Source organism: Austrofundulus limnaeus, unplaced genomic scaffold, assembly GCF_001266775.1.
Source record: "Austrofundulus limnaeus strain Quisiro unplaced genomic scaffold, Austrofundulus_limnaeus-1.0 Scaffold6, whole genome shotgun sequence".
Taxonomy (NCBI): Eukaryota; Metazoa; Chordata; class Actinopteri; order Cyprinodontiformes; family Rivulidae; genus Austrofundulus; species Austrofundulus limnaeus.
This window is the reverse complement of record NW_013952408.1, coordinates 4,028,954-4,042,034: the sequence shown is the minus strand read 5'-3', so window position 1 is coordinate 4,042,034 and position 13,081 is coordinate 4,028,954. Positions and strand designations below refer to the sequence as shown.

The 13,081-nt window shown below is 39.5% G+C and overlaps 1 protein-coding gene across 4 annotated transcripts in view; it reads left to right on the top strand.

Annotated features, from left to right (window-relative positions):
• The window catches only part of per2 (period circadian clock 2), a 28,446-nt gene extending 16,014 nt beyond the window's left edge, over window positions 1–12,432 (top strand). Inside the window, exons 9-24 of one of the 4 annotated variants that reach the window (XM_014031126.1) lie at window positions 781–859; window positions 949–1,055; window positions 1,130–1,283; window positions 1,530–1,644; window positions 1,830–1,973; window positions 2,049–2,139; window positions 2,227–2,398; window positions 3,294–3,418; window positions 3,580–3,786; window positions 5,809–6,072; window positions 6,235–7,079; window positions 7,438–7,554; window positions 8,414–8,621; window positions 8,960–9,167; window positions 10,577–10,727; window positions 11,296–12,432. In XM_014031126.1, the coding sequence (XP_013886580.1) occupies window positions 781–859; window positions 949–1,055; window positions 1,130–1,283; window positions 1,530–1,644; window positions 1,830–1,973; window positions 2,049–2,139; window positions 2,227–2,398; window positions 3,294–3,418; window positions 3,580–3,786; window positions 5,809–6,072; window positions 6,235–7,079; window positions 7,438–7,554; window positions 8,414–8,621; window positions 8,960–9,167; window positions 10,577–10,727; window positions 11,296–11,496 (3,188 nt within the window). In that variant the 3' untranslated portion in view covers window positions 11,497–12,432. Of the gene's footprint in view, window positions 1–780; window positions 860–948; window positions 1,056–1,129; window positions 1,284–1,529; window positions 1,645–1,829; window positions 1,974–2,048; window positions 2,140–2,223; window positions 2,399–3,293; window positions 3,419–3,579; window positions 3,787–5,808; window positions 6,073–6,234; window positions 7,080–7,437; window positions 7,555–8,413; window positions 8,622–8,959; window positions 9,168–10,576; window positions 10,728–11,295 lie in introns of all 4 variants that reach the window. The other 3 variants (XM_014031118.1, XM_014031140.1, XM_014031135.1) reach the window with 3 other exon arrangements.
• The last annotated feature ends 649 nt before the right edge of the window (window positions 12,433–13,081 follow it).

The window sequence follows — 13,081 nt, the reverse complement described above, 5'->3', positions numbered from 1 at the left end:
ACTCCTTGGATTGAGGTGCACCGTTCTTTCAGACATGTTCTAAATTTAGGTTTCATGAACATCTCTATTCCCCTTTAGGTTATAACAGCTCTCTCTATCTTCGCAAAGTTTATCTGAATGTTTGAAGGTAATGTGTTTCGGTGGGCTTTAAACATAACTAACAAAATATTATAATCAACCAAATCATAGAATTTCAATAATTTCAGTTTACAGAATAATATATGGATAATGATAGTTTTTTTTGAGTGATAACTCTTGTTGCTCTTTTCTGCAAAACAAAAACAGAATTTAGTCTTACATGCTTTACTCCATACCTCAACACAATAGACCAGGTGTGGAACAATTAATGTGTTGTATAACATATAGAGCTTTATCATGGAACAAGTCCCTTACTTTGTAAAGCAATGCAATAGATTTAGCTAGTTTTATTCTTAAATAATTTAAATGAGGTTTCCGTGTCAGTTTCTCATCAATAATAACACCCAAAAACTTTACCTCACTGATTCTACTAATCTCCACACCATCAATTCTAAATGGAATACTAACAGTTCTTTGTCTCCTTGTAAATATTATAGCATTAGTTTTGTCCAAGTTTAGTTATAATTTGTTGAGTTTAAACCAGTTTTGTATTTTCACAAATTCTGCTTGCATTTTCTCTAACATACGTTCTATGTCTTTACCCAAACAACTGTACTGTAACTTTACTGTAACTCATTATAGCATCATTATAAATAATAGAAATTTTAAATACTTAGCAGTGATTTAACATSTTTCCCTCAGCTCCTAGAATTCCAACGGACAAACGTGTTTTCACCACAACTCACACTCCGAGTTGTGTGTTCCAGGATGTAGATGAGAGGTAAGCTACTAATGCTCAGTATTTCCTTTGATATCATTGAGTTTTAAATGCAAAAGACTAGCAAACATGGTGTGATCTTTACGTACCAGGGCCGTTCCTCTCCTCGGGTATCTGCCCCAGGATCTAATCGGAACCCCAGTCCTTCTTCACCTGCATCCAAACGACCGCCAGGTCATGGTGGCCATTCATAAAAAGAGTGAGTCTACCAAATAAACTGGAAGGATTCTTGTTTTGTGTACATCGTTATGTAAGGTGTTTGTTTTTCTGCAGTCCTTCAGTATGCCGGGCAGCCATTTGACCACTCCTCCATCCGCTTCTGTACACAAAACGGAGAGTACATCATCCTAGACACCAGCTGGTCCAGTTTTGTGAATCCCTGGAGCCGAAAGGTCTCATTTGTTATCGGGAAGCACAAAGTCCGCATGTGAGCTTTACTCCTGAATTATCTCACATAGTATTTCATTGATCAGTGGTTCAGGCCCTTTCCCTTCTTGTAATAAAGTTTGCTAGTAAGAGAAACCAAACACCCCTGATTTAAACATGTATAGAAGAGCATCTTTAAGAATGCATTTGTGAAATATATCCATTTGACACCTAAAACCTGGAAGTAGGTGCAGATATTTTAAATGTTTTACTTTATTTTTGCATTGTTTTTTTATTTTTCTATCAGGGGACCGATGAATGAAGATATTTTCATGCCTCCCGTCTCAGCTGTTGGCCGAATGAAGACCATGGATTCTGACATCCAGGAGATGTCTGAGCAGATTCATCGGCTCCTTTTACAGGTCAGACGAGATAAAAAGTAAAACGACTCACAGAGGAGTGATTCAATCAGTCAAAGATGCTTATATGTATAGTAAAGAGATTAGATGGGGATAAACATAAAAGTCTAAACAATCAATTAATTTGACTGGACAATAGACTAAATCTAAGAAATGTCTTCTTCTCTTCCTGTTTAAACTCTCTACAGCCGGTTCATAACAGTGGGTCCAGTGGCTACAGTAGTCTGAACAGCAACGACCACCTTCAGGGACTGACCTCCTCCAGTGAGAGCCTGAACAACGGCAGCAGCATGCAGCAGGAGGAAGGAGAACYGAGAGGGAAAAGCAGACCTGTGAGTAAACTCACAGAACTTGTCCAAAAACAAAATGCACAWATTCWTTGAAATCATCTTTCTTTTGTTTCMCAGCGAACGTTTCAGGAAATATGCAAGGGAATTCACCTCCAGAAGAGCCAGGAGCAGCAGATGGTCAAATCAGAAAACAAAAAAAGCWGTGGCAGTGAGTCTTTTTTATATACAGTATATACAACATTTATTGTGATATTCTGTCCATCAGATCTTGATTCCTGATCTTTTTTTCCAGTAGAGTCTGTACAGAACAGCCAAGCAGTGGTGCGACCCAAAGACTCGGCTCTTCCTCTTAACTGGAGGGGGACATCTGTGGAGGAGAGGAGAGCTTCTTTCCAGGAGGAGCTGTCCAATAGTGATCAGACTGTTTATTCTTACCAGCAAATCAGCTGTCTGGACAGTGTTATCAGGTACAGAGACACACATTGAAAAGTTTGTGGAGCACGTACTACTGCTTTCTGATCAGTCACCATAATTTTAGTACCAGAATATACTGTATATCAGGGCTGTTCAATTGGCARCCCGCAGGCCACATCCGGTCCGCGAGTGACCAAAGTTCGGCCCGCCAATTGGTTTATTCATCTCTTAAGCCCAAACCCCCGGTTTTCTACTTTAATTAAGTTCTTTTAGTTAAACATAGACATGTTTGGTATCTACAGAAACGTCAGGATTGTGGCTACAAGCTGGTAAAAACCATTTCTATAAACACTCAAGACATTTAAGACGACAAGCAGTTGAAGATAAAATGATGAAAGTGAACATAAAATAGGTTTAAAAATTAGGCAAGTCAGAGATGTCAAAATATTATTTGTGTCAAACTGGAGGCATAACATGTGTTTTGTTTTTGATAATGTGTAACTATCACCACTTTTATAGGGTTCTGTATGTTGTTTTCATGATTAAATGCAGCAAAATAAACAAATTCAAAGGTAACAGATCTTTGTAATACTTGGTTTATTTACATAATAACTTTAAATGCTGGATGTTCAGCCCCTCAGCTGTAGACCGGCAGTAACTGTGGCACCCGGAGCAGTTTAGTTGAATAGCCCTGCTGTATGTATTGTAGTAACTAAAAATGGTGGGAACATTCCTGCAATAAAAACAATGTTTATTATTCTGTCAAAAGAGCAGCAAAATCAAAATAAGTTTTTAAGATTTAGGACATTTTTTCAGTAATCTAGTTGCATATTTTGTGTTTCATAAGGTGCCAAAACATGCATATTTGACTGAAAGCTTAACGTTAATTTTCTTTTTAATACTAATTTAACTAACTTCTGAATTCTGTGTTGTGATTGGCTCCCATAGGTATTTGGAGAGCTATAATGTTCCTGTCATCATGAAGAGGAAGTGCCAGTCTTCGTCCAACACCACCTCCTCTAACTCAGACGAGGACAAACAGAAAGACTCCAACAGCTCGCAGGTTCCTGAAGGTAACACTGCAGTTCACAGAGAAAAACAGACGTGATTTATCTTCTCAAACAGAACTTATCGTYTCGTAGTCTTCACAATCTTCCCTTCAAACTGCTCTCTCAGACGTAGAAATGACAGGTTTTCTTTATCAGTGGCTCTTGTTCTCTGTTCTCTTTGGCAGAACCAGCCTTATTGAAGGATCAGTCTGGTCCCTCTGCCTTGGATGACCCTGAAAAAATGTCCGGGGACACRCCCACGGCGGTAGTGGGCACCTCGATGCCCCTACCTGTTCCGAGCAAACCAGAAAGCGTGGTGTCCATCACCAGCCAGTGTAGCTACAGTAGCACTATGGTGCATGTTGGGGACAAGAAACCTCAACCAGAGTCAGGTACAGTGGTGTGAAAAATACTGACCTCCAGCCTGAATATCTATTGTTTCATATTTTTGATACTGAAACTCTGAAACATAGTGAAGGTGCTCTATATGTAAAAAACTCCAGCTTATAGGTTAATATGGCAACTTGAAAACCTTTTGGCTCTTATTTGCAGATATTGAAGTCATTGGAAACAATTTTACACTTAATTTCTTTTTATTTTTATTTTGAAGACCTAACTCAGTGGAAAAAATATCAAACAATAAATGTAACTCTAAAAAGATAGAGGCAAATGGTTTCTCACAGCACTGTAATTCTCATGCTTATATGTCTGCGCCTTTATGTTTGCTTATTTGTTTGCTTGGCAAGTGGTACCTCAAACATTTCTTTCTGCAGCTCTGCTTGTTGTGAGCAAACATTTGCTGGATTTTCAGAACAAATACAGAATTAGTCTATCCTCGAAATTTGGCTCTATAACTTTAAGAATATGGAGCAAAGCTAGTTTTCTCTTTTTATTTATTAGTTTAAAAATTTTCATGTAGAATAACTAAACATAGTACATGATCCCTGCTGCATGTTTTGGACTGTAAACTTAAAGCGTCAGCTCAGCCGTTCAGTGTTTTAATGCACTGTTTGTGAGACAGTCCCAGCCTTAGAATACCTGTTGAATGCTTTGGTTTTGCATTTTTACTAAACATTGTTATTACAGGATCTGACAGCAATGAATAGAAAGACAAATCGGTATTGGTTTATTTTTTGTTGATTGATATAGCAGTATGTTTTACATCTAAATCTAAAACATTAATACATTATAAATACTAGAGATATAATACAGGCAGTGTGTGTGTGTTTAGGACTCTTATTCATAATGATGTGTTTATCAGATATTCTTTCATTCAAGTTAATTTTCCCCCACAACAGATTGGTTTATTTTTGAATATTTCCTCTGTAAAGCAGCTTCTGCAGCCAATTCGTTCATAGGCTGTTAAATATCCCACAGCTGGTGAAGACACAAAATGTCTGTCTTTCAAAATTTGAGCATAAAAACTAAAACAACTTAGAAAATATGTCCGCTCGTCATTGCAGAACAGAGCTGTAATAACAAATGATTAGTACTTGGTTCATGGTCTTAAGTTAACCAAGTTAGAAAAAATAAAAATAGCAAAAATGAAATAAGAAAAAACTATATTTTTCTCATTTATTTAGTGAAARCATTCGTATTATGTTAGTGCACCATTTGAAACCTTCTGTCAGAACCCGAAATCGGTCGCCACTTCTCATTAAGAGCTGATGACTTGACTGTGAATAAAATTGCTCAAATGTTCAGAGTTATGCGAAATAGAGAACATAGAGCCATAGTCACCATCTTTACACATGGTTTCTGTTTTCAAATAGTCGTCCAGCCACTGTAAACTCTTTTTCTTTGGCAATCTGTCATTTCCGGTATTGCTACGAATTAAACCAACAACAACATATTTTATTTTCACTGTGGATTTTTAAATATTTCGGTTGTTGTTTTAAAAAAAAACACCATGGGTTGTTTTCTTTTTGAGATTTTATTTTGAAACGGAAAATCCAACGAACAAACTACACACAGATCCTCACTCAATTACACAAAATGATAGTTTTTCCAATTTGTTAAATATTGAAAAACTATAGTTATTTTAAAAAAAAGTACAAAAAGATGTATTATGTAGTTGAGTTAATGTGTACTGGTGCAGATTTAAACTTGCTATAACCTCATTGAACCTCTAGCGTCTGTGTAACTCGTCACAGTTGTCCTGCATCGTATCCTGTGTCTTTTACTTTCAGATGTGCAGCTAACTGCAGAGTTTTTACTGTCCTGTTGCTGAAACGCTTTCCTCATTTGTGACTTTGGATACATTCATCTGCTAAATGACTAAATGTGACTCTGTGAGCACTGGATCCTGTTCCTGTGCAAGCCTCTGACCTGCTTTGCTTTTCTTGTCACCACTGCTAACGTGTCACATAGCACATTACGTCATCATTTATTTCCCCACACTGTTTTCTACGCAGAGATCACAGAAGACGTAGCAGGAGCAGGCGAGACAGCAGAATCCATCCAGAACCTCTGTGCTCCTCCTCGGGCTGTTTCTCCTCCCGGCCAGGAGAGGGAGCCCTACAAGAAGCTGGGTTTGACCAAGGCGGTGCTGGCGGCTCATACTCAGAAGGAGGAGCAGGCCTTCCTGTATCGCGTCAGAGAGCTTCGTGGACTCTCTGCCCTCCAAGCAAACTGCTGTCAGACTCTGGATCACCAGAGAGACGAGACCACCACCGATGGTACCACTAGACACCAGTTTGCTGACTGGCTTATTACTTGAATTTTATTTTACTATTGTGTTATTGAAACACACACAAAACAACGACAGAACAGCAACCACACACTCTGACTTTCTTAAAATGATCCACTTACCAGACAATTTTTTTTGTATGACTTTCCAGCTGCACCTGCTCCTCCCTGCAAACAGAAAGAACCGAGCACAGAGCCACCCACGAGGAGAGGATCCAGGAACAGGAAGACCAAGTCAAAAAGAGCAAAGCTCAACACTTCTACTAACAACCCGACGTCCCATCACAAACAGCAGCCGCCACAGCAGAACCACGGCCTCAAACAGACCCTGTGGTCTCCTCCTGACGCCTCGCAGTCCCCTTTCCYCATGCCGTATCCTGTCGTAATGCCAGGCTACCCCCTGCCGGTTCCCCCCAGAGCCAATTCCACATCTTCTCATGCAGAAGCCACTTCGCAAGGTTTTCATTCTGCTCCCTTCACCTCTCATATTGTCACCCCCGTTATGGCTTTAGTGCTCCCCAATTATTTATATCCTCTAATGAGCCCGGGACATCCACTACCACCATCAGTGCCAGTTTATCAGGTTGAGACCACGGGCATCCCCGCCCAAATGCAGCCTTTTGACCCGGGGCAAGGCACTTTCACATTTCCTCCTTCCTTCAGTGGTCTGAACCAGTTCAACGCTCAGAACCAGTTTACTCCTCTAGCAAGCTGCCTGTCTCCACYATTCTGCTTCCCCGCTTCATCTGAAACCCCAAAGCCCCACACGGAGAGCCACTCCTGCTCCTCCACGCCACAGTCCGCTGAGAGTGGAGGTCCGGCGTCCCCTCCTTTGTTTCACTCTCGCTGCAGCTCACCCCTCAATCTGCTGGAGCTGGAGCTGTCAGTGGACAGGCAGGACAGCACGGCGCTCTCTTCAGGAGGACATGGAATCATCATGGCTGAGAAGGAAAAAAGAGCAAGAGGCGTCCAGGTCCAGGAAAAAGAACATAAACAGGTAAATATGGAAATGAATCCGTCCCTCACTTTGTCTCGTTCTCTACACCCACAGTGTCTGATGTTCCCCTGCTATGGCATCACAGACTGATTAAAAACACWGGAATATACCAGTTGAACCTGTTTGAACCACTTTAGACAGGTTGTCATTTATTCCCCCCAAGATTTTCAATCAAATGTCTCAGCCATTTGGGTTTTAATCTCATCATTACACGAATTAAAACTAAATCTGCACGTTTTCAAACTGCTAGGTTCTTTGTTGATTTGCAATGCCATGTGTAAGGTTGAGTCAGTCAAGACTCCTTAGATAAACTGTGGCACTGGGTGTTAATGATATCATTATCCCTTACACCCTTTAGCCCTCTCTCAGTCTCCTTGGTCCACCAGGACCCTTGTATTTCGAGCCCACATCCTGTGTCTGTGAAGGTTTGTCTTGGGCTAAAGTGTGGTCTAGGACTGGGTCTTGCAGCAACGAGGTAGGCGAATCATCCAAAGAACTCCACACTTATTAAATCCCGTTCCTTCCAGATTACATGTCGATTCTAACAGTTTCTCTTTTTGTATGTTGAGCTTTGATTTACATTTCAATCTACACTTTTTAAAGATTTATCAATGCTTGTGTCTGATTGTGACAGCTTATGTGAACAGCAGAAGAACGGTATCTGAAAGTCATGTTTTCAAGAAATTATTTTCAAAATCCAGGAAAGACCATGTAAAGCACYTGGAAGCCTGAACCATGCACAGAAAACCAATTAAGTTCAGTTCACAATTTTTATRTAAAACCTGGTCTCACCCTGGATAYGATGGTCTCATTTTTCKACATCATCAAAACCTAGAGTTGAACAGGGATGTGTAAACTTYTTACATGACTGCGTCTAAAATTCAGTTAATCAGCCACAAAATATCCAACAACCTGATACATTTAACTAAATAACTGGGAACAAATTGTGTTTTTGTGACAGATTGATGGTAACAAAGTACCAGTACATAAAAGCCCAATCTGTCTATATATACAGTATTTTTGCTAAGTTGTCTGTGTGACACTTGACTGTTTTATGTCTAACTAACAAAAATAATAATTATCAGGTCCTGTAAAGAAATGAGTGAAAAATCTGTCAGTGTCTAAAAAACCTAAAAGGTTACAAGAAAGTGTGCCTCCTTTTGAAGAAAAAGTAAAGAAATGAAGCATGACCCAAAACTTTTATCAGTCATGAACAAACAGAAATTTATTTCTCGAGAAACAAACCGACCACTATTTCCTGCAGCATCGGGGGCCGGCGCGGTGCGGAGAAGCTGCTCTGTAATGACGTCACATCCACCTTTGTGTTTCCACAGAGGAGTTCGCATGATGAGACCAACAACAGCGACATCAACTCGACGTCCAGCGACATGTTGGACATCATTCTTCAAGAGGACTCCTGTTCGGGCACCGGCTCCGCTACCTCTGGGTCCATGGGCTCCGGGTCCAACGGCTGTGGGACTTCAGGCAGCGGGATGTCTAAGAGCAGGACTTCAGCTAGTCAGACATCAGGCAGCTTTTCAGGTCTGTACCACATCATCGCCCACRCTTTAAAGCTTTTATTGCAAAAACATCAGTATAATAAAAATAAGACATTAAAGGGTAATTAATCAATGATTACTCCTTACTATTTTATATAAGGTTTTGTGTTGTGTATTTTTATGCTGTCTAGAACAGCATTCAGTGTTTCTGAAAGACATTTTTATATTTGGATTTTTCTGCCACAAAAGTTCTGTATATGTAGCTTTAAATAATTTTCTAGGTCTTAATGCAACAAATAAAGATAGTTTTATCCTCAGAGGGTTTTTATACAACTATATTGTTTTAACATCATGTTTCAATTGCTCTTTGGCTGTTGTCAGGAAGCAACAACAGCAGTAAATACTTCGGCAGCGTGGACTCGTCTCAGAGCAGCCAGAAGGTCAAAGGTCACCTGCGAGGCGGCGAAGGAGGGCCCACGGAGACGGAGCAGAGTGAACGGTTCATAAAGGGTGCGCTGCAGGACCCCTTGTGGCTGCTCATGGCCAACACAGAGGAGAAGGTCATGATGACCTACGAGCTGCCGTCGCGGTGAGTGGAAAGGCGCGGACGCAGCCAGCAAAGACGCCAGATAAAGATCGTGTTGTGGTTTCGATGTTTGGTTGTAAAGCTTAGTGAATATGAAAGTAAACAACGCTGAAGTCTGGCTCTCCTTTCACCTTCATAAGAGCTCCTGTCTGCTTCAAATCTGAGCCCAAGTCTGATAAAWATGCTTCTGTTGTCTATTTGCATTCACAGCAAGTTCCCAACTGTTGACCACGTCCTAAATGAGACAATACTTCAGCYGTGGTTTTTAAATGAGATGCAGACAGAATATTTCTGTTTCTATACGTGTTATAAATCATATCTGAATAATAGGCCGTGCCCACGTTACTTCCTGCATTGGCACTGCAGCATTTGTTTTTGGAGGTAAAATAAAAATCTGTTTTCATGTTGTCTTATTTATAGTAATGTTCTTATCTAGTGTTGCATCTACTGTATGTAAATCACTTTTTAAACTGGGAGTCAGAAGGAAAGGCATTTACTCCCTGATTTTTGTTGCTGTTTAAATGTAAACAGAAGTAATGATTCAACCTAAAATGTTTTAATTCTGATGTTTTTTTCTGATCATACAATAAAAACACAAAAAAACTTTCTTATTGAATTACAGTGATTTCTCAAAAATGAGACCTGCTTGTGTTGTATCTGTAACCCCTGACAGTGTGTATTTAATACACCCCAGACACAATAAATACCACAAGCAGAAAAATCTCTTTACAAACATAAAACAATAAAATTACATTTCTCTCATGCAATAAATCATGCTAAACCTCCAGGTTTTAATTTGTTCTGGTAAAAAAGTAAAATAAAGTGGACTTATTGCAGCCACTAATGCTGGGAAAACATTAAGCTTTTAATAAATTTGTTAGATTTATTTGCCCAGCTTTAACATTTTATAGTATACAAAAGGTAATTGCACAATTAATTTCATTTCTATTCATTCTTAAATAAGAAAATTCTGATGGAACTGTGCAGTTTCTTTGTTACAGTTGTAGCTAAAGGCAGTTCTTCCATKATTTTCTTTATTTTGACAAATCGGCCAATAAGGAAGAGCAACCTGGTGACAAAAAGTCCTCAACTCTTTTTGTTCTGGTTTTGTTGAAGTGAAAGTAAAGTTGGACTAAATAAGGCAAAGCTTATAAAGTTTGAGTACAATTAGTGAGAGGAGTCTCACCACGACAGGGTTTGATTCTGCTGTGAAGGAACTGTTTTACCACTAGATGKCGTCCTCATTTAAAAACATTTAATGAACACAATGAACCTTACAATGACCTTAACGTCCCACAGAGCTTCAGCTTTATGTMATCATGTTTAAACGTTTTATTTTTACTAATCATTCCTGGTTTAAGGGTCAGTTCGAACCCCATTAGGTGATAGTTTGTGTGTTTTGTGCGTTGCAGTGACATCCAAAGCRTTCTCAGAGAGGACAGTGAGAAGATGCGGCTGCTGCAGCACAACCAGCCTCGCTTTTCAGAGGATCAGAAGAAGGAGCTGAGCGAGGTGCACCCCTGGATCAAGAAGGGCGGCTTACCCAAAGCCATGGATGTCAAGGTAGAACAAAACTGTCATTTCCGTTGCAACTCATGCAGCTCCTCATTATAAGCCTGATTTATTGTGGGAATGCTTTTTCCTGGTATGTTTTTGCAGTCTAACCATTTCTGCATACATGAAAATGTTCAGCTTATTTAGGAGATTAGTTCTTTAGCTTTTAGTGTTTGTAACTTTGCACTTTTCAAATTATTTATCTTTATATCTCCCTCCTAGAAATACACCCAGATCTCTATTAAACATTCAAACAGCACTTGCTCTATTTTTATTCTCCCTAGCTACTTTTAGCTTTTAGCTACTGCTCTGCTACTTTTAGCTAGCTTTTTGCTTGTTTTAGCTTCTAGCCAGGCTTTTGCAATATTTAGCTTCTAACTAGCCTTTTTGTTACTTTTGGCTAGCCTTTATTTACTTTTCACATCTCATCGTGCCTCATTTAGCTTATAGCTAATGTTCTGCTTCTTTAGCTTCAGCTTCTTCAGAAAATTCCAGCAAAGYCCTTCAGCATTCAAACTGCTTGTATTTTCCCTTTAGAAAACACAGTTTTTTTATTTTTTGTGTGTGTGATTTTCAGGGATGCTCCTGGTGTGACAGCACCGCAGGAGGAGGAGGAGGAGGAGCAGAGGATCAGCCCGACCTGGACCTCTGTGACACAGAGACAGGAGAGAGAAGAGACAGAGAGGAGAGCTTAAACTCTGCTCTCATGTCCCGCCACGGCTCTTCTCTGAGCTTCAGCAGACAGACAGAAGAAGCAAAACAAGGAGCAGGTTTCTAAAGTTGTTCTGCAGGACTGTGAAGAACAAACTTCATGACTCTCTGAGAGGCTCCGTCTCACAGCGCAGTCCCTGCTTTTGTAGGACGTGTAAATATCGTTTGGACAGCACTTCTCCTCCTAAACTTTGTTGCGTTGCTTGCTTGGATCGTGTGACTTTGTTAGCACACTGTGTTGCACCTGAAAATAATTTTGTTGCGCTGATGAAGAGATGGGGAACCTGACGAGGGAACATCTCAAATCACAGCACAGCAGTCTATTGCAGTCTGCACTTTAAGAAGTTTCACTGGTTACATCAGCACACTGACAGCAGGAGGAGGTTTTTCAACTTAATTTAGTTTTACTCACTTTTGCCGTTTAAACACACTAAATAAACTGCACTTTGCGGGCTGAAACAGACAAAAATGGAAATGGTTATAACATCTCAGTTGCCTAAACGCCTGTTTATGCCAAATACAATCAGAGTATCTATCAACTCAAAACACACTCAAATCCCAGTTTTCTTTGAAGCAAAGCACACTGTAAAATCAATTAGTTATCATTACTTTAAAAAGCTTGAAAACCGATTGCACTTAAAAAAATTGAGTACACTGAACAAGTGAATAAATACTGAGCAGTGCACCAATATTCAATCATACAGATTGGTTGGTGGCTCAGATTTTTCTGCTAGGAGCACTAAAAGCACATTTCACTTGTTTAATGGTCCGTTTCAGTTTGCGTTACGCTGGGGGAAAAAACGGTTCTGATTTGAAGTAGTAAGTGCAGTGGAGGATAAAATGCAGCCAAAGTGCGTTGTGTTGCAGGTGAGAGCGTGAAGTGCACGCCTTCGCTGCACTTGAAATGATCGCGCTCGTGCTGCCTTCACTTACCCAATGAGCAGGACGGTTATGCAGACTCAAAGTCTGGAGCCAGCTGTTACTAAATAAAGCTTAAAGTGAGGTTTTTTGTTGTTGTTTTTTTTTTGGAAAGAGAAATGTGAAAACGACATCTCTGCTGCCTCTTGTTTAAAGAAGCTGAAGTTTTTTTTTATGTGTTAATGTTTGCAACAGTTTTTGTATATTTTCAAATTATGATACTTTGGGGTAAAAATGTTTTGAACTTTTAGAAAATCTTGCTTTAAAAACAAACAGGACAAAGAGGAGTAATATTTACTGTAAATATGATTTTTAACTGAGTTTTTTAACGCTTGATGTGGTTTCAAAGTGCCCTATTTAATATAAATAATGTATATAAAAATAAAAAGCAGATTGAGTTTAGGATTACTGTAGAATCTCTGACCTGAATGGGCCTGGAGTTCATGCTGTAATCTGACATAAAATTCTGCTACTTCTGTGAACATTTCCTCAATCTGTCTTTCTGCTACAGCTGACAGCACCTTTATTATTGTCTTTATTTGTCCTTGTTTTGATGGAAGTGATTTATCAAATTAAAATGTTGCCTGGTTTTCAGAAACATGTTTTGTCCTTTGTTTTGATGATGAGTAGCTAATAAATCAGTTGTTGAATATGCAGAGGTGTCAAGTAACTAAGTACAAATACTTTGTTACTTTACTTAAGTAGTAATTTTGGTTATTTATACTTTAGTGGAG